The 22268-nt window shown below is 46.6% G+C and overlaps 1 protein-coding gene across 1 annotated transcript in view; it reads right to left on the minus strand.

The window, feature by feature from the left end:
- The window catches only part of LOC135054505 (oocyte zinc finger protein XlCOF6-like), a 74606-nt gene extending 54329 nt beyond the window's left edge, over window positions 1–20277 (minus strand). Inside the window, exons 1-5 of the mRNA XM_063957625.1 lie at window positions 19927–20277; window positions 9846–9989; window positions 9236–9427; window positions 7715–7793; window positions 7502–7596 (exon numbers count right to left, since the gene is read on the minus strand). Of these exons, the coding sequence (XP_063813695.1) occupies window positions 7502–7596; window positions 7715–7793; window positions 9236–9427; window positions 9846–9923 (444 nt within the window). The 5' untranslated portion in view covers window positions 9924–9989; window positions 19927–20277. The remainder of the gene's footprint in view (window positions 1–7501; window positions 7597–7714; window positions 7794–9235; window positions 9428–9845; window positions 9990–19926) is intronic.
- Between the last annotated feature and the right edge of the window lie 1991 nt (window positions 20278–22268).

Here is a 22268-nt window from a genome sequence, read left to right on the forward strand (position 1 = left end):
AGAGGAGGGAACACATACACTGACTGGAACACCCAAGGTGTTACCAGAGCGTCCACAGCTATTGCCTGAGGGTCCCTTGACCTGGCGCAATACCTGTCTAGTTTTTTGTTGAGGCGGGACGCCATCATGTCCACCTTTGGTTTTTCCCAACGGTTCACAATCATGTGGAAGACTTCCGGATGAAGTCCCCACTCTCCCGGGTGGAGGTCGTGCCTGCTGAGGAAGTCTGCTTCCCAGTTGTCCACTCCCGGAATGAACACTGCTGACAGTGCTATCACATGATTTTCCGCCCAGCGAAGAATCCTTGCAGCTTCCGCCATTGCCCTCCTGCTTCTTGTGCCGCCCTGCATGTTTATGTGGGTGACTGCTGTGATGTTGTCCGACTGGATCAACACCGGCTGCCCTTGAAGCAGAGGTCTTGCTAGGCTTAGAGCATTGTAAATTGCCCTTAGCTCCAGTATATTTATGTGAAGTGAAGTCTCCAGGCTTGACCACACTCCCTGAAAATTTCTTCCCTGTGTGACTGCTCCCCAGCCTCGAAGGCTGGCATCCGTGGTCGCCAGGACCCAGTCCTGAATGCCGAATCTGCGGCCCTCTAGAAGATGAGCACTCTGCAACCACCACAGAAGAGACACCCTTGTCCTTGGAGACAGGGTTATCCGCTGATGCATCTGAAGATGCGATCCGGACCATTTGTCCAGCAGATCCCACTGAAAAGTACTTGCGTGGAAACTGCCGAATGGAATCGCTTCGTAAGAAGCCACCATTTTCCCCAGGACCCTTGTGCATTGATGCACTGACACTTGGCCTGGTTTTAGGAGGTTCCTGACTAGCTCGGATAACTCCCTGGCTTTCTCCTCCGGGAGAAACACTTTTTTCTGGACTGTGTCCAGAATCATCCCTAGGAACAGCAGACGTGTCGTCGGATTCAGCTGCGATTTTGGAATATTTAGAATCCATCCGTGCTGTCGTAGTACTACTTGAGATAGTGCTACTCCGACCTCCAACTGTTCTCTGGACCTTGCCCTTATCAGGAGATCATCCAAGTAAGGGATAATTAAGACGCCTTTTCTTCGAAGAAGAATCATCATTTCGGCCATTACCTTGGTAAAGACCCGGGGTGCCGTGGACAATCCAAACGGCAGCGTTTGAAACTGATAGTGACAGTTCTGTACCACGAACCTGAGGTACCCTTGGTGAGAAGGGCAAATTGGGACATGGAGGTAAGCATCCTTGATGTCCAGAGACACCATATAGTCCCCTTCTTCCAGGTTCGCTATCACTGCTCTGAGTGACTCCATATTGAATTTGAACCTTTGTATGTAAGTGTTCAAGGACTTCAGATTTAGAATAGGTCTCACCGAGCCGTCCGGCTTCGGTACCACAAACAGTGTGGAATAATACCCCTTTCCCTGTTGTAGGAGGGGTACTTTGATTATCACCTGCTGGGAATACAGCTTGTGAATGGCTTCCAATACCGCCTCCCTGTCGGAGGGAGACGTTGGTAAAGCAGACTTCAGGAACGGGCGAGGGGGAGACGTCTCGAATTCCAATCTGTACCCCTGAGATACTACCTGCAGGATCCAGGGGTCCACTTGCGAGTGAGCCCACTGCGCGCTGAAACTCTTGAGACAACCCCCCCCCCCGTACCTGAGTCCGCTTGTAAGGCCCCAGCGTCATGCTGAGGACTTGGCAGAAGCGGGGGAAGGCTTCTGTTCCTGGGAAGGGGCTGCCTGCTGCAGTCTTTTCCCCCTTCCTCTACCCCGGGGCAGATATGAGTGGCCTTTTGCCCGCTTGCCCTTATGGGGACGAAAGGACTGAGGCTGAAAAGACAGTGTATTTTTCTGCTGAGAGGTGACTTGGGGTAGAAAGGTGGATTTTCCAGCTGTTGCCGTGGCCACCAGGTCTGATAGACTGACCCCAAATAACTCCTCCCCTTTATACGGCAATACTTCCATGTGCCGTTTGGAATCCGCATCACCTGACCACTGTCGTGTCCATAAACTTCTTCTGGCAGAAATGGACAGCGCACTTACTCTTGATGCCAGAGTGCAAATATCCCTCTGTGCATCTCGCATATATAGAAATGCATCTTTTAAATGCTCTATAGTCAATAATATATTGTCCCTGTCCAGGGTATCAATATTTTCAGTCAGGGACTCCGACCAAGCCACCCCAGCACTGCACATCCAGGCTGAGGCGATTGCTGGTCGTAGTATAACACCAGTATGTGTGTATATACTTTTTAGGATATTTTCCAGCTTCCTATCAGCTGGCTCATTGAGGGCGGCCGTATCAGGAGACGGTAACGCCACTTGTTTTGATAAGCGTGTGAGCGCCTTATCTACCCTAGGGGGTGTTTCCCAACGCGCCCTAACCTCTGGCGGGAAAGGGTACAATGCCAATAATTTTTTAGAAATTAGCAGTTTTTTATCAGGGGAAACCCACGCATCATCACACACTTCATTTAATTCATCTGATTCAGGAAAAGCTACGGGTAGTTTTTTCACACCCCACATAATACCCCTTTTTGTGGTACTTGTAGTATCAGAAATATGCAAAACCTCCTTCATTGCCGTGATCATGTAACGTGTGGCCCTACTGGAAAATACGTTTGTTTCTTCACCGTCGACACTGGAGTCAGTGTCCGTGTCTGTGTCGACCGACTGAGGTAATGGGCGCTTTAGAGCCCCTGACGGTGTTTGAGACGCTTGGACAGGCACTAATTGATTTGCCGGCTGTCTCATGTCGTCTTTTGTAAAGTGCTGACGCTATCACGTAATTCCTTAAATAAGACCATCCAATCAGGTGTCGACTCCCTAGGGGGTGACATCACTAATACAGGCAATTGCTCCGCCTCCACACCATTTTCCTCCTCATACAGGTCGACACACACGTACCGACACACAGCACACACACAGGGAATGCTCTGATAGAGGACAGGACCCCACTAGCCCTTTGGGGAGACAGAGGGAGAGTTTGCCAGCACACACCAAAGCGCTATAATATGTATAGGGACAACCTTATAATAAGTGTTTCTCCCTTATAGCTGCTATGTAGTTTTATCTAGCCAAATTAGTGCCCCCCCTCTCTTTTTTACCCTGTTTCTGTAGTGCAGGACTGCAGGGGAAAGTCAGGGAGACGTCCTTCCAGCGGAGCTGTGAGGGAAAATGGCGCTTGTGTGCTGAGGAGATAGGCTCCGTCCCCTTCTCGGCGGCCTTTTCTCCCGCTTTTTTAGGAAAAACTGGCAGGAGTTAAATACATCCATATAGCCCAGGAGCTACATGTGATGTATTTTTAGCCAAAAATAGTGTTTATATTGCGTCTCAGGGCGCCCCCCCCAGCGCCCTGCACCCTCAGTGACCGAAGTGTGAAGTGTGCTGAGAGCAATGGCGCACAGCTGCAGTGCTGTGCGCTACCTTTACTGAAGACAGCTGTCTTCTGCCGCCGATTTCCGGACCTCTTCTGTCTTCTGGCTCTGTAAGGGGGCCGGCGGCGCGGCTCCGGGACCCATCCATGGCTGGGCCTGTGATCGTCCCTCTGGAGCTAATGTCCAGTAGCCAAGAAGCCCAATCCACTCTGCACGCAGGTGAGTTCGCTTCTTCTCCCCTTAGTCCCTCGATGCAGTGAGCCTGTTGCCAGCAGGACTCACTGAAAATAAAAAAAACCTAAGTCTAAACTTTTACTCTAAGCAGCTCAGGAGAGCCACCTAGATTGCACCCTTCTCGGCCGGGCACAAAAATCTAACTGGGGCTTGGAGGAGGGTCATGGGGGGAGGAGCCAGTGCACACCGGCTAGTCCTAAAGCTTTTACTTTTTGTGCCCTGTCTCCTGCGGAGCCGCTAATCCCCATGGTCCTTACGGAGTCCCAGCATCCACTTAGGACGTCAGAGAAATATATTTATATGTTGTACTTGTATATCTATATGGCCTGTATGTTCTCTTTTGACTGATATTAGATACTGTTGGAACATAATGTTTCTATTATGTATATGTGTACAGTATGCATATAATGTTTGTTATTGATTTCACATGTCAATAAAAACTTTTGGGAAAAAAAAGAAAGTGTTCAAGGCAAGTTTCTTAAGTAGCTTGGAGAGGGAAGGGAGCTGAGAAATGGGATGGTAGTTTGAGAGAGAGAGAGAGTTAGGGTCAGATTTTTGTTTTGTCAGAATGGGAGTAATCACTGCATGCTTGAACAGTGAAGGAAAGATACCAGTAGAGAGAGAGAGAGAGAGAGAGAGAGGTTACAGATGTTAGTTAAAGGGGGGTTGAGCACAGGAGAAAAGAGATTTACTTATTTCTGAGGGTATAGGATCAAGAGGAGAGGTAGTAGAGTAGCAGGATGAGAAGAGTGTTGATACTTCTTCATTTGTGGGCTCAAACGAAGAGAAAGTGCCAGAGGGTTCAGGTAGGAAATTGAGTAGGTCACTGGTTGAGGAAGAGCATACCATTCCATCTTTGATCTTATCAATCTTATCTTAAAGTAGGAAACAAGACCTTGCGACTTGATAGTGGCTGGTGGGTTGGGTGAAGGAGGGTTAAGAAGTGATTTAAATGTATTAAAAAGTCATTTGGGGTTAGGGGCTTAAGCAGAGATGAGAGTTTGGAATTATGTTTGTTTGGCAGTGTCCAGGGCATTATGATAAGAGTGGTAGACAGTCTTATATGTGAGGAAGTCAGTTGGAGTACCAGATTTACGCCACTGGCGTTCAACTTTACGTGACAGTTTTTGTAGGTGTCTTGTTACTTTAGATTGCCATGGTTGACATCTAGGCCTACGTGGAGTGTGATGGGTAGCTGGACCCAATTCATCAAGAGCTATCTCTAGAGTCTGCTTCAGGTGTGATACAGCCATCTCAAGAGAAGTGAATGCAGAAATGAAGAATACTTGCATTACTATTTCTGCGGGTTTGAGGAGGATTGGAGGACTTCAGTGACACTGAGTTTGAAGTATTGGAGGAGAGCATACAGGTGATAAGGTTGTGATCTGAGAGAGGAAAAGGGGTGTTAGTAAAGTCAGAAACTGAGCATAGTCTGGTGAAATACTAGATCAAGGCAGTGGCCCTCCTGATGAGTAAAGGAGTCAGTCCATTGGGAGATGCTGAGGAGGAGGTTAGAGAGAGAAGTTTGTAAGCAAGAGCAGTAGATTTTGGACTATCAATAGCAATATTGAAATCTCTCATGATGATGGTGGAGAAGTGAGGGAGCCAGGCAGAAAAATCTTCTAGAAATTGGTTGGGTTGCCCAGGTGGGCCAGAGATAGCTGCAATATACAGAGAGAAAGGAGTGTATATCCTAAATCAATGTATTTCATATGATGTAAATATGACTGATGGAACCTGTTGTAGAACTGTGTATGCAAAAGATTGGGATAGTAATAATCCAACCCCACCTCCTTTACAATTACCAGGCCTGGGGGTGTGTGTGAAGTAGACACCACTGTGTGACAGTGCAGCAGGGGAGGCCAAGTCTGGTTGTGTGAGCCATGTTCCTGTAATAGCCAGCAGGTTGAAGTTGTTAGATATGAAAAGGTCATGAACGGATGTTAAGTTGTTACAAACGGAGCATGCATTCCATAAGCCACATTTTAGTGATTTGGAGGGTGACATGTGATGTTTATGAGGTTAGCTGGATTTCTATATTGCTGTGAATCAGATGAATGTGAGTGGGGCAAGTGTTTGGGGCCTGGATTAGGTGAAATGTCACCAGCTAATAGAAGCAGGAGAGAAAGATACATACAGTTGTAAGAGGTTTGTGAATTTTTTTTTATGGTGACCGGTTGTGGATGTTATTGTCAAAGTAGAAAGATAAAAAGTAAAAATCTCATGAGTGTTAATAAGAGGGGAGTGGATAATTAAGGGGGCAATGTGTACAGGGGGTGAGTCGCAGGGAGAATAAAGGATGTTATTGTTTTAGAGAAAAAACTATGGAATGCAATGAAGAAAATAAATTTGTGGTACATGGTTCGTCTGAAATAAAAGTACAGTTCTTTAGGCTTAGTGTAAGAAAGTTGCCGCATCCCTGGTAGTCACAGGAGACAGGCAGATATAGACATCTTGAGGAAAGATGTTTCTTGCTCAATGTGTTTAAAAAGATAAGTCCCTTGCTGCAGATGCTTGGACAGTCACAACATAAATGTCACAGAAGTACAATTCTTCTTGATGGTCAGAGGATACACATTTACTTTAGGACAGAACACCTCATACAAAATGTATTATTATTTGGCCATAATAACTTCAAATGTTGTACTAGACCAGGAGTTAAGGGCATACAACATCTTATCCCATTCATCAGTAATGGAATCACTAATGCAACTTCCCTTATACTGTTTGAGATATACCAGAGAGTGACATGATGTAAGGGGGAGAGCAGGAGTGTAATAGGGGCTGATGGCTCCTGATGTATGAGATACACCAGAGAGTGTGGAAAGGAGACTGGTCAGATCTCCGGGCTGGTAACACACAGTGACATGATGTGAGGGGGAGAGCAGGAGTATAATACTCTGGTGTATCTCATGCATCAGGAGCCATCAGCCCGATGGCTCCTGATGCATGAGATACACCAGAGAGTGTGGGGAGGAGACTGGTCAGATCTCTGGGCTGGTAACACACAGTGACATGATCCGAGGGGGAGAGCAGAAGTATAAAAGGGGCTGATGGCTCCTGATGTATTAGATACACCAGAGAGTGTGGGGAGGAGACTGGTCAGATCTCGGGGCTGGTAACACACAGTGACATGATGAGAAAGGGAGACCAGTAGTATAATAATGAACAGTGGTTCTGGAATCGCTGGGCAGATACATTTCCCTCAATAGTTTGTACTGACAGAGGAAGGTGTAGGATAAGAGATTGCTGTAGTGACTGAGAGAGAATATGTGATTCTTTTCTATAATAAGTGTTTATTACTCACCTTTGCTGATATCTGCAGGGATCTCCTCCTCCTCACACTGCTGATCTCTCCTCACATACGTCTCTACTTTTCCCTCTGTATCTTCTGCCTTTATATCAGTCACATACGTCTCACCTACTCCCTCTATATCTTCTGCCTTTATATTCGTCACATACGTCTCTTCTTCTCCCTCTGTATCTTCTGCCTTTAGATCAGTCATATACGTCTCTTCTTCTCGCTCTATATCTTCTGCCCTCATATCAGTCATATACGTCTCTTCTTCTCCCTCTATATCTTCAGCCTTTATATTAGTCACATACGTCTCTTCTTCTCCCTTTATATCTTCTGCCAACATATCAGTCACACACGTCTCTTCTTCTCCCTTTATATCTTCTGCCCTAATATCAGTCACATACGTCTCTTCTTCTCTCTCTATATATTCCGCCGTAATATAAGCCATATATTCACCCTAAAAGATCAACAAAATAATAAAGTCTCAATTCACTAGGAGAAAACAGTATAATATCAGTGTATAAGTCACACAGCTTCTCTACAGATCATATAGTGACAGTCACTTTGGTAAATTTGGTGAGACCCTAAATCCCACCAACCTGATCCTCCTGTGGGATCCTGTGATTCTCTGTACAATCCTGGGAATACAGAGGATGGGTACATCTCTCTGGGGTATCTCTGTTACTGCGACCATCTGTAAGAGACACACAGTGACCGAGTACAGTGTATATATGTGATTATCAGATGATGTGTGTATATATGGGGCCCCCATACCTGCCGTCCCCTGTACAATACGGACGGTCTCCTCTTACCCAGTGATGTGAGGGGCTGGTGATTCTCCATCATCACGTCCTTGTACAGACCCCTGTGTTCCTCTATATACTCCCCCTCCTGCATGGAGACATAGACTGTGACATCCTGACACCTTATAGGAACCTGACACACAGTGATACAGTCCTCACCCAGACACATCCCCTGGTGTTACTGTATAATGCCCCATTCCCAGCAGTCACCTCTCCAGTCATCATCCAGACACATCCCCTGGTGTTACTGTATAATGTCCCATTCCCAGCAGCCACCTCTCCAGTCATCACCCAGACACATCCCCTGGTGTTACTATATAATGCCCCATTCCCAGCAGTCACCTCTCCAGTCATCACCCAGACACATCCCCCGGTGTTACTGTATAATGTCCCATTCCCAGCAGTCACCTCTCCAGTCATCACCCAGACACATCCCCTGGTGTTACTGTATAATGCCCCATTCCCAGGAGTCACCTCTCCAGTCATCACCCAGACACATCCCCCGGTGTTACTGTATAATGTCCCATTCCCAGCAGTCACCTCTCCAGTCATCACCCAGACACATCCCCCGGTGTTACTGTATAATATCCCATTCCCAGCAGTCACCTCTCCAGTCATCACCCAGACACATCCCCTGGTGTTACTGTATAATGCCCCATTCCCAGGAGTCACCTCTCCAGTCATCACCCAGACACATCCCCCGGTGTTACTGTATAATGTCCCATTCCCAGCAGTCACCTCTCCAGTCATCACCCAAACACATCCCCTGGTGTTACTGTATAATGTCCCATTCCCAGCAATCACCTCTCCAGTCATCACCCAGACACATCCCCCGGTGTTACTGTATAATGTCCCATTCCCAGCAGTCACCTCTCCAGTCATCACCCAGACACATCCCCTGGTGTTACTGTATAATGCCCCATTCCCAGCAGTCACCTCTCCAGTCATCACCCAGACACATCCCCTGGTGTTACTGTATAATGCCCCATTCCCAGCAGTCACCTCTCCAGTCATCACCCAGACACATCCCCTGGTATTACTGTATAATGCCCCATTCCCAGCAGTCACCTCTCCAGTCATCACCCAGACACATCCCCTGGTATTACTGTATAATGCCCCATTCCCAGCAGTCACCTCTCCAGTCATCACCCAGACACATCCCCTGGTGTTACTGTATAATGTCCCATTTCCAGCAGTCACCTCTCCAGTCATCACCCAGACACATCCCCTGGTGTTACTGTATAATGTCCCATTTCCAGCAGTCACCTCTCCAGTCATCACCCAGACACATCCCCTGGTGTTACTGTATAATGCCCCATTCCCAGCAGTCACCTCTCCAGTCATCACCCAGAGACATCCCCTGGTGTTACTGTATAATGTCCCATTCCCAGCAGTCACCTCTACAGTCATCACCCAGACACATCCCCTGGTGTTACTGTATAATGTCCCATTCCCAGCAGTCACCTCTCCAGTCATCACCCAGACACGTCCCCTGGTGTTACTGTATAATTCCCCATTCCCAGAAATCACCTTTCCAGTCAGCGGCTGAATGATCTTGTTGGTGAGTTCCAGGATCTTCTGGTCATTGTGTCTCTCCTGTATCAGTGAGTGAGGTGGAGGAACCATGATAGGGATCTGGGTCCTACTCAGTCCTCCTGACACACGGGGAGGGCTGCTGGGTGTCTCACACTCACCGAATGTCTTCTTCACTAACATGTAATCCTGTGTATTAGGGGAAAAACAAAATATCTATGTATACACTCCCAGGTTCCCTCACCTCCCCAATCATGTCCCTGTATTATTACTATAGATATGTGATGTCACTGTGATGCTCCCAGATCCCCTCACCTCCCCTGTCATGTTCCTGTATTATTACTATAGATATAGGTGATGTCACTGTGACGCTCCCAGATCCCCTCACCTCCCCAGTCATGTCCCTGTATTATTATTATAGATATAAATGACATCACTGTGACGCTCCCAGATCCCCTCACCTCCTCAGTCGTGTCCCTGTATTATTACTATAGATATAAGTGATGTCACTGTGACGCTCCCAGATCTCCTCACCTCCCCAGTCATGTACCTGTATTATTATTATATATATACATGACATCACTGTGACGCTCCTAGATCCCCTCACCTCCCCAGTCAGCAGGTAGATGATCTCTAGAGAAAGATGTACTATCCTCTCCATCTTCTGATGTCTGTCTATGTCCATTCTCAAAGAATCAGTGACAATACAGATGGTACAACTGAAGCCTCTGTTTCTTCACAGCTTCAGTGCCTAGGAAAAAGTATAATACTGCACATATAATACATATAACATATAATATGTGACACTGAGAGACCAGTAAGTATCCTGTTTCCCACCAGCCATAGAGTCCTGGTCAGTGTGTTTAAGACTCAATATTGGGCACCACAGGCTGCTACCCCTGTATAATATCAACAACAAAAACAACAACAACAGGACACCACAGGCTGCTCCCCCTCAATAATAATAATAACAACAACAGGACACAATAGGCTGCTCCCCCTGTATTATAATAATAATAATAATAATAATAAAATAATAATAATAATAATAATAATAATAATAATAATAATAATAAAAGGCAAATTCAGACTGCTCCCCCTGTATAATAATAAAACAAGATTTATGATAAGAACTTACCATTGTTAAATACCTTTCTGCGAGGTACAATGGGCTCTTCAAGGATTAACATCGGGGTTGTCCTAAAGCAGTTCCATATGGGAGGGGACGCACTGTAGCGGGCACAAGTACCCGGCGTCAAAAGGAAGCATCCTGGCAAGCGGCGGTGTCACAGGCATAGAACATTATAAACATGTTCCTGGAAGACCACGTTGCCGCCTTGCACAATTGTTCAAGGGTCGAACCACGGTGGGCCGCCCAAGAAGGTCCAACCGACTGAGTAGAATGGGCTTTGATGGTAGCAGGAACTGGATGACCAGCCTGTATATAAGCATGTGCAATCACCATTCTAATCCATCTGTCCAAAATCTGCTTGGAAGTAGGCCAGCCACGTTTGTGAAAACCAAACAACAAAAAGAGAATCAGATTTCCTAATGGAGGAAGTTCTCTTCACATAGATACGGAGAGCCCATACCACATCCAAAGACCGCTCTTTGGAAGGCAACTCAGGAGAATTAGAGGCCGGAACCACAATCTCCTGGTTAAGGTGGAAGGAAGACACCACCTTAGGTAAATAACCTGGCCGCGTTCTAAGAACCGCCCGGTCATGGTGAAAAATCAAATAGGGAGACTTACAGGATAAGGCACCCAAGTCCGACACCCTTCTAGCTGAAGCAATAGCCAGCAAGAATAGGACTTTAAGTGAAAGCCACTTAAGGTCAGCGGAGGCAAGAGGCTAAAACAAAGACTCTTGTAAGGCCTCCAAAACCACCATCAAGTCCCAGGGTGCCACAGATGGCACATAAGGAGGCTAAAAACCGCAACACACCCTGAGTGAACGCATGTACATAAGGTAGGGTAACAATTTTTCTCTGAAACCAAACCGAAAAGGCAGAGATGTGAACCTTGAGGGAGGCCAGACGCAGGCGTAAGTCCAGGCCCTGTTGTAGAAAGGCCAATAGTTTGGCTGTACTAAACTTGAAAACGTCATGATTGTGAGACGCACTCCACGTAAAGTAAGCAATCCAAACCCTATGATAGATCCGAGCAGAAGCCGGCTTACGGGCCTTCAACATAGTTTGAATGACCGCCTCAGAAAAACCCTTGGCCCTCAGGACGGAAGCTTCAAGAGCCATGTTGTCAAAGCCAGATGGGCCAAATCCTGGTAAACACAAGGGCCCTGAACGAGGAGGTCTGGTCGTTGTGGAAGTAGAAGGGGACGATCGCACGAGAGACCCAGTAGATCGGAGAACCAGTGCTGTCTGGGCCATGGAGTGACCAGAAGCAGTTTCCTCCCTCTTGCTTGAATTTCCGTATTACTCTGGGCAGGAGTGACACCGGAGGGAACACATACGGTAGTTGAAAGTTCCATGGAATTTCCAGAGCAACACTTAAGGATCCCTTGTTCTTGTTCCGAAGACCGGAACCTTGTGATTGTGTAGAGACGCCATCAGATCCACATCTGGAGAGCCCCACATGTCCACGAGAAGTTGAAACACCTCCAGATGGAGGCTCCACTCTCCGGCATGTACGTCCCGATGACTGAGATAGTCCTCTTCCCAGTTCAGGACGCCCGGAATGAACACTGCGGATATGGCCGGCGTTCTGTCCACTGAAGAATCCGTGATACTTACCTCAGGGCCATGCGGCTTCGAGTGCCACCTTGATGATTTATGTACACCACCGTGGTAGCGTTGTCCGACTGTACTTGAACAGGTCTGTTCTGTATGAGATGCTGGGCCATTGTCAACACATTGAACACTGCCCGCAGTTCCAGAATATTAATCGGGAGCAGAGACTCCTCCTTGGTCAACTGACCCTGAAAAGAGTGTTGTTCTAACACCGCGCCCCAACCTCTCAGACTGGCTTCCGTCGTCAGACGGACCCAGTTGGATATCCAGATGGGATGGCCCCTGCTCAATTGTTGGTCTTGTAGCCACCAGCTCAGTGACAGGTGGACCTCTGGAGAAAATGAGATCATGCGAGATCTGATCCGGTGAGGCAGGCAGGCCCACTTGGTCAGAATTAATTTCTGCAGAGGGCGAGAGTGGAATTGAGCATACTCCACCATGTCGAAAGCCGACACCATGAGCCCCAGCACTTGCATTGCCGAACTTGCAGACGAGATAGGAAGCAACGAATCCTGTCCTGAAGCTTGAGGACTTTATCCTGAGCCAGGAACAACCATTGGTTGTTAGTGTCCAATAATGCTCCCAGAGGTAACATGCTATGAGCAGGAACCAGGGAGGATTTCTTTCAGTTGATCAGCCACCCGTGGGCTTTCCTGCACTGGACCGTCAGATCGAGATGACACAGGAGAAATTCTGGGGAATTTGCCAGGATCAACAAATCGTCCAAGTACGGTAGGATCCTGACCCCTTGACGGTGGAGAGTAGCTGTCATGACCGCCATAACTTTGGTGAAAACTCAGGGAGCCGTTGTCAAACCAAAGGTTAATGCCCGAAATTGGTAATGAAGGTTGCCCACCGCAAACCTCAGGTACTGCTGATGAGATACCGCAATAGGAATATATAGGTAAGCATCCTGTATGTCCAGAGAGACCATATAGTCCCCAGGCTCCAAGACCAGAACAATGGAGCGCAGTGTTTCCATACGAAACTTGGACATCCGCACATGCTTATTCAAGGACTTCAGATTGAGAATGGGCCGCGAGGATCCGTTCGGTTTCGGGACTAGGAACAGCGGTGAATAGTACCCCTTGCCTCTCTTAGCCAGAGGCACCTGTACCATCACTCCTGTGGTCAGGAGGGAATGTACCACCGAGTGCCTTTGACGGATCCAGAGGCACATCTGTCAGGCAAAATCGATGAGAGGGACGATTCTTGAAGGGTATGGCGTAACTTCGGGTGACGAATTCCCTTACCCAGGTATCTGAAGTGGTCTTCAAACATTCCTGGGCAAAACCTAGAAGTCGGCCCCCCACCCTGGGATCCCCCAGAGGGAGGCCCGTCCCGTCAGTTTTGGAAGCTGGCTGACAGGCGGCCCAGGCAAGCTTCAGTCTGGGCTTGGCAGGTATGGAAGCACAAGCTTGCTTTGGGGACGCCTGACCTTTTGCTTTTCCTGGAGGACGAAAGGGCAGAGGGAAAGTACTTTTAGCCTTCTGTGCGGAAGGAGCCGTACTAGGTAGGCAAGCTGTTTTAGCAGTAGCCAGATCAGCCACAATCTTATTGAGGTCTTCTCCAAAGAGAATGTCTCCCTTGAAAAGAAGCACCTCCAAGGTTTTCTTGGAATCCATATCCACCGACCAGGATCTCAACTAATGGATACGTCTGGCCAAGACAGACGTAGTAGTAGCCATGGCCGCGAGCACCCCGGCATCGGAGGCCGCCTCCTTAAGGTACAGAGAAGCAGTGGCAATATACGAGCAATATTGTCAAGCATGCTTAGAAGCGTTGGAAGGCAGTTCCGCCTCAAGCTCCTGAGCCCACGCCTCAACAGATTCAGCAGCCCAAGTCGCTGCAATGGTTGGCCTATGCACAGCCCCCGTTAGGGTATAAATTGCTTGTTAGCAGCCCTCCACATGTCTATCTGTCGGTTCCTTCAGAGAGGTGACGTTAGTTACTGGCAGGGCAGAGGAAACAAGCATACGCGCCACATGAGAATCTACAGGCGGAGGGGTTTCCCAATTTTTACATACCTCCACAGAGAGAAGATAGTGAGCCAAAAGTCTCTTATTCGGTGTATATAGAGAATTGTTAGTGTTATCAAACAATTAAGAAGCGCTTAAAATGTATTATGATTTATTAAACACATAAAAAACAATTATTGCATAAAATTCATACACACTATTCCAATAGTGAAAAAGATAGCAATGAGTGGAACAATAATGCATATATAAACTCATATTCCTAGATTTTTTCTAAACATAATTTTTTTATTAAAGCAATACATGTTATACATACATAGATGTTCAGTATGTTTCAAATCTTTGATATAAGGGTATTATAAGAAAACAGAACAAAAATACAATTGAGTCTTTAGTCAAGAGATAAATCTGTTATAAACAATCAACAGCATCATCATGGTATGTAACAAGACCTCTGAAGATCATCTGTATTACTGATCTGAAATCCAACTCAGTCAACTGACCCATATTTGTACTTTCGAATATAATAGAAGAAAGAAATTACAATAAGAAGAGAAAAAAATAAATAAATAAATAAAAAATTAATATAAAGCAAATATACATACACATGCATATACCCGTATGTGCAATACCCGTGCCGTACCCGATTTCCCCCCCAACCCGCCCACAGCGTCCTGTTCGTCAATATTCCTAGATTTTTAATAACTAGGGTAGCGGTCCATTTGAAAAAGTGATTAAGCGGGTAATGTCCACAGATGGTATACTAGTATACTTTGGAGAACCCACGGGGTAAGGTGATTGAATGTGAGATGATTATGCTCACCCCCATTTTGCTGGAGTAACTAGCACTCGTGTTTGTAGTAACGCTGATTCTCGTCAGTTGCAGTGCAGAGAGGTGATCCGGATAGCCGTGGTATGCCCTTTCCAAAGAGAGGTATCATAGGAGAGGCAGGGAGTCCATATGAAAGCTTTCTGCTGACGAGGCTATCATTAGCACAGCGGAATAAACTGTCAAACCACGTATGTGATTTACTTAATCACATGCAGTTGCGGGATTCAATATGTAGGCAGGACTATTTGCTCACTAAATACCAGATTTTTAGAACATAGAAGGCTTATCCTCAAAAAAGTGGCGACTCAGAGGGGTCAATTCAATTCACTGACAGTTGAATAGCGCCAGGAGTTTGCTCCCGGCACTATTTTGTCTATCCGGTTTCTTGGAGACAGTCTCATGATCAGGATCATCAGACACCTGAAGAGTGAGCCTGATTGCTTCAATCAGATCCGGAACATCCACTAATGACTTTCCTTCCCCATCAGAAGCATCAGTGTCAGTGTCTGTGGGGTCAGTATATGTGCCGTCCTCGTCAGAGGACTTGTCTGGGATAGCAGTGGATTGGGAGGAGGTAATGGCCCGTTTAGAAGACGACTTAGTCTTAGGCGGGCGAGAGTGACACTTAGATTTAGTCATAGACCAGTTCAAATGCTGAAACGGAGTGGAAAGTTGATCCGCCCATGGCGGGTTAACAGCAGGGACCATAAACTGCTGAAGTCGCACAGGTGGTCCTACAGGGGGCATCAATTTAATTACAAGCGTGCTTAACAACGTGGAAAATGTAGCCCAAGATGGGTCTTGTGATGCCCCAGGTGATACTGACCCACTGGGGGGGTAAAGAACCCCCTGAACTTGAACTCTCAGCTGCCATATTATTCTCCATCACGTCCGCGGCCTCACTACCACGCAGTGTGGGAGAAGCCCCAGCGTCGTTGCCACGTGTAGCAGACATAACTATGTGCACAGCAATGGGCAAACCAGGTACAAAGTGTAGCAGCAATATACCTAGCAAGAACTCTCAGTAAAGTGTGCCTATGAAAGCACAGACCGGGAGTCAAGAGATATAGAATATATGGTGACTATAAATTACAAGTACAAATACACTGCAAGTATATCTTGTGATACAATCCTATATTAAACAGAAAGAAACCTGGTACACTTGGCCCCCTCAGGTATAGTAATATAGGAATAGCACGCTGAGTGAAATACCCTGTAATAAGGCAGCCACACAGCAGCTACATGCACACACACAGATATAGTCACACACGTACCATGCAGAAATTATACACCATAAACTGCACTGGACTAGCAATACAAAGTAATACTCAGTATGGCTATATGTGTTAACAATAGATATATCAAAGCACAGTAAACACTGGATGTATATCACAGGGTGTTTGTACCACACAGCCCTGGCAGTATGCACTCTTTCTTAACTAACACTGTCCCAGTGAAAGGTAGAATACTAAGTGTCCTGTAAGAAGCACAGCACTGGAAGTCAGGCAGTTCCACAGAGGAGGATTTGCCCCAGCAGTCCCAGGAACAGCAAGGCTTTATCTGTAATGGCCGCTGGTCAGGAGTGAGGGAGAGATATGCAGCTCTAGGGTGGGAACATTGCAGAAATGGCACCCTGGGGCTGGGGGGAGGGTCCTCAGGTCCGGCCTGCTCCCCTTGCTGGCATCCCCACCGGGCGCTGCGGGGGTAATATAGTAGAAAAACCCCAGACATGTGCCCCTTAACTGTCCCTGGTGGCTAGTGGAGCGGCTGCCCAGTACTCAGTGTCCGTGCCAGCTCGCGCGCAGCGGGCCTCCTATGGCTGCGCTGGATCGCAGTAAAATACGGGCACAGAAGCCCCTTACCTCCCACTTATCTGCGGCCTCACGATCCGGGAGGATGGCGGTGTGTGTGTGACTGACCTCTATGAAGAAAGCGGCGCCTCCGCTACAGTGACCCGGCAACCAGGGCGCGGGAGTATACAGTGCCGCTGGGGGTGTCGGAGCTGCAGCCAAAAATGTCTATAAAGACCTTAGTCTGCTGTAGCCCTTGTAGATGTAAAAGAATCTTCTTTCTTTAAAATAAAGCTATGAATAGGCTGCTTGAGGCAGCCCCCTGTTAAGTGCCTGCTTACTGCATGGCACCAACCTACAAACTGAGCTCCTGTGCACGGAGGCGGGGTTATAGAGGAGGCGGCGCTGTGCATCTTGGGAACAGTCAAAAGCTTTGAGCCTGTTGGTGCCTCGGATCAAGATCCTACTCTACACCCTGATGTTAATCCTTGTGGAGCTCAGTGTACCCTGCAGCAGAAAATAATAATAACAATAATAACAACAACAGGACTCCACAGGCAGCTCCCCCTGTATAATAATAATTAATTATTATTATTATAATATCTGAACACCACAGGCTGCTCCCCCTGTAAAATAATAATAACAGGATACCACAGGCTGCTCCTCCTGTATAACGATAGAAAACCACAGGCTGCTCCCCATTAATAATAACAACAACAACAACAACAACAACAACAACAACAGGACACCACAGGCTGCTCCCCCTGTATAATAATAATAATAATAATAATAAAAGGAAACTACATACTGCACCCCCCTGTATAATAATAATAATAATAAATTATAATAATAATATCAGAACACCACAGGCTGCTTCCCTTGTAAAATAATAATAACAGGATACCACAGGCTGCTCCTCCTGTATAACAATAGGAAACCACAGGCTGCTCCCCATGTATAATAATAATAATAACAACAACAACAGGACACCACAGGCTGCTCCCCCTGTATAATAATAATAAAAGGAAACTACAGACTGCACCCCCTGTATAATAATAATAACAGGACACCACCGGCTGCTCCTCTTGTATAACAATAATAATAATAATAATAATAATAATAGGACACCACAGGCTGTTCCCACTGTATAATAATAATAATAATAATAATAATAGGACAGCACAGGCTGCTCATCCTGTATAACAATAGGAAACCACAGGCTGCTCCCCCAGTATAATAATGATAATAATAATAATAATAATAATAATAATAAATAACAAGACACCACAGGCTGCTCCCCCTGTATATAACAACAACAACAACAACAACAACAACAACAACAGGACACCACAGGCTGCTCCCCCTGTATAATAATAATAATAATAATAATAACAACAACAACAACAAAACACCACAGGCCGCTCCTCCATTATTATAATAATGATAATAATAGGACACCACAGGCTGCGCCTCCTGTATCATAATAATAATAATAATAATAATATTATCAACAACACACCACAGGCTGCTTCACCTGTATAATAATAATAACAACAACAACAACAACAACAATAGGACACCAGAGGCTGCTCCTCATGTATAATAATAATAACAACAGGACATCACAGGCTGCTCCTCCTGTATAATAATAACAGGACACCACAGGCTGCTCCCCCTGTATAATAATAATAATAACAAAACACTACAGGCCGCTCCTCCATTATTATAATAATGATAATAACAGGACACCACAGGCTGCGCCTCCTGTATTATAATAATAATATTATCAACAACAACAACACACCACATGCTGCTTCACCTGTATAATAATAACAATAGGACACCAGAGGCTGCTCCACCTGTATAATAATAATAACAGGATACCACAGGCTGCTCCTCCTGTATAATAATAATAATAATAATAATAATAACAACAACAGTACATCACAGGCTGCTCCTCCTGTATAATAATAACAGGACACCACAGGCTGCTCCCTCTATATAATAATAATAATAATAATAATAATAATAATAATAATAATAACAACAACAACCACAGGCTGCTCCACCTGTATAATAATAATAATAATAATAATAATAATAATAATAATAATAACAACAACAACAACAACAACAGGACACCACAGGCTGCTACTCCTGTATAATAATAATAATAATAGGACACCATAGGCTGCTCTTCCTGTATAATAATAATAATAACAAATAACAAGACACCACAGGCTGCACCCCCTGTATAATAATAACAACAACAACAACAACAACAACAACAACAACAGGACACCAGAGGGTGCTCCCCCTGTATAATAATAATAATAATAAGACACCACAGGCTGCTCCCCCTGTATTATAATAATAATAATAATAATAATAATAGGACACCACAGGCTGCTCCTCCAGTATAATAATAATAATATGAACAACAACACACCACAGGCTGCTTCACCTGTATTATAATAATAATAACAACAGCAACGGGACACCAGAGGCTGCTCCACCTGTATAATAACAAAACACCACAGGCCGCTCCTCCATTATTATAAAAATTATAATAATAGGACACCACAGGCTGCTCCTCCTGTATAATAATAATAATAATAATAATAATATTATCAACAAAAACAACACACCACAGGCTGCTTCACCTGTATAATAATAATAAATAATAATAAAAATAACAACAATAGGACACCAGAGGCTGCTCCACCTGTATAATAATAATAATAATAATAATAATAATAATAACAACAACAGGATACCACAGGCTGCTCCTTCTGTATAATAATAATAATAATAACAACAACAACAACAGGACATCACAGGCTGCTCCTCCTGAATAATAATAATAACAACAACAACAACAACAACAACAACAGGACATCACAGGCTGCTCCTCCTGTATAATAATAATAATAATAAATAATAATAATAATAACAACAGGACATCACAGGCTGCTCTTCCTGTATAATAATAATAAAAATAATAATAATAATAATAATGATGATGATAATAATGATGATGATAGAACACCCCACCTGCCCATCCTGTATAATAATAATAATAGGACATCACAGGTTGTTCCTCCTGTATAATAATAATAACAACAACTGGATAACACAGGCTGCTCTTCCTGTATAATAACAACAGGACACCACAGCCTGCTCCCCCTCTATTATAATAATAATAACAAAACACCCCAGGATGCTCCTCCTGTTTAATAAAAATAACAACAGGACACCACAGGCTACTCCTCCTGTATAATAATAACAACAGGAGACCACAGGCTGCTCCTCCTGTATAATAATAATATACAGCACCATTACCTGATGTCTCCTCTCTGCTCCTTCCCACCTAGAGACCTGGGTGTTATGGAGCACAGGAGGCGGGGATTAGGCCGGATGTGAGGTGTACGCGGAAGTGGAGTGGAACGCACAGGATGAATGAGTGGTGGGCCGCACGGACCGGAAGTGAGTGGGACGCGGAAGTAGGGTGGAACGCACAGTCGGAAGTGGCGTGTCCCGGGCTCCGGAGGTGTACCGCTGCAGAGGGCTCCGGCCTGGGGTTCCCAGCTGTGTGTATGGGGGATGATTAGTGATATAGGGGGCGGTATATGAGTGCAGGATCCCCCTCTCCCGCGGTGACCAGACTTCCTGTTACCATGGTAGTGAGTGTCCCCATAGTGTGTGTATGCTGGGAGGCCTATGGTGCATGCTTACCTACTTTGCTGCCTCCTCCTCCGGGAGGAGGCAGCGTTGTAGGTGTATGGGGGGCGTGGCCGGCAGCAGGATAGGCGGGTTGGGGGCGTGGCCGGCAGCAGGATGGGCGGTCCAGGGGCGTTCCATCACGGTCGCGTCATCGTGACTCCGCCCCCCGATGTGCTGTGCCGGGAAAAGAGGCACTGCATAGCGGGGGAGCGGAGCTACGATGACGCGATCAGCGCGAATCGCGTCATCGGACCCCCTCGGGCCGCCCGCTTGTTCTCTGTTGCGGGCGGCTGAGGGGGAAAGCGGGAGGCTTGCCCACCTTTCCGGGGGGCCGGGAGGGTCACCCGATTTTCGGGAGCCTCCCGGCCATTCCGGGAGGGTAGGCAAATGCTATGGTGGCACGGTAGAGGCTAGAATCAAGTGGGCTAAGGGACCTTTTCCGCAAGGGGGAGGAGTTACGCCACAAGGGGGAGGAGCTACGCCAGCGGGATAGTTCCTCTACTGTCCACGCCACCAACTATTACCTTTAGTAATTAGGTGGTGAGCGAAGCGAGCCACCGTGCCCGAAGCGTGGCGAGCGAAGCGAGCCCGCGAGGGTACTTTTCGGGTACCCTGCTCGCCCGTAGCTCCTCCCCCTGGTGACGTAGCTCCTCCCCTAGATACGTCACAAGGTCCCTTCAGCCCCTCCGATATAGAACCAACCATGGTGGCACTGTGCAGCCAGCTACATTGTGTACAGCTGGTGGTGTCCCGTGGCAGGTAGTGATACCCCTGTTCTGTCTGTGTGATGTGCTCATTGCCCCTGTGTCCCCCTGTATTACTGCCCTGTGCCCCCCCCATGTGTTACTGTCCTATGCCCCCCTGTGTGTTACTGTCCTGTGGTGATGTGCCCCCCTTCGTGTTACTATCCTATGCTGATGTGCCCCCTGTGTGTTACTGTCCCGTGGTGATGTGCCCCCCTTCGTGTTACTATCCTATGCTGATGTGCCCCCTGTGTGTTACTGTCCCGTGCCCCCCTGTGTGTTACTGTCCTATGCTGATGTGCCCCCTGAGTATCACAGTCCTGTGTTGATGTGCCCCTTGTGTGTTACTGTCCAGTGCTTGTGTATCTCCCTGTGTGTTACTGTCCTGCATTTCTATTCCCACTATGTTGCTGTGCCCCCTGTATGTTTTCAGGGCCGGACTTAGGGGGCCCTACCACTTTTATCAATATTGGGCCCTTGGCCCTGGTGGGTGAAAGATTCAAAATGTTTGAGCGTTAGGCCATACTTACCTACTCTCCCGGAAGCTGCGGGAGGCTCCCGTTTTTGGGGGTAGCCCCCCCGCACCCCCAGAAGAGTGGGCAGGTCTCCTGCATCCTGCTCGCACCCTAGTGATGCGAGCAGGATGGAGAGATAACCTACCGCATTCGTGGGTCCGTCGGGTGGAGAAGGGGGTTAAAATGACGCAAATTGAGTCATTTTAGCCCCGCCCCCTTTCCACGGACCCACGAATCGCGGCAGTTCCCAATGTGGGGGCGGGGCTTAGTGATGTCAGTCTGGCCCCGCCCCCCGAAGACACTGCAGCGTCTCCTTTCCGGGCTACTCCCGGAGAGGAAAAAGAAAATGTAGGTAAGTATGGGTTAGGGTTATCTCTGTATATATTCAAATCTATATATGTATATATCTATGTATCTCTCTCTCCCTGTATATATATATATAGAGAGAGAGAGAGAGAGAGAGAGAGAGAGAGAGAGAGAGAGAACATAATTGTTCCGGGGTCCAGTTCACAAAATACCATACCTCTCCAAACGAGAGTCTGCTTCAGTTTCATATAGCTGTATTACATAGAACGTTTTCTGGGACACAGCCCCTTCATCATGACCACAGCCAACAATTCCCATGAAATGAAATACAGCCAGACGTACTTTTTTGTGTTGAGGGCAGAGAAGCTGTGACAGTACAATAGAAGATCCCTTTGTC

The sequence above is a fragment of the Pseudophryne corroboree genome, chromosome 3 (assembly GCF_028390025.1).
Source record: "Pseudophryne corroboree isolate aPseCor3 chromosome 3, aPseCor3.hap2, whole genome shotgun sequence".
NCBI lineage: Eukaryota > Metazoa > Chordata > Amphibia > Anura > Myobatrachidae > Pseudophryne > Pseudophryne corroboree.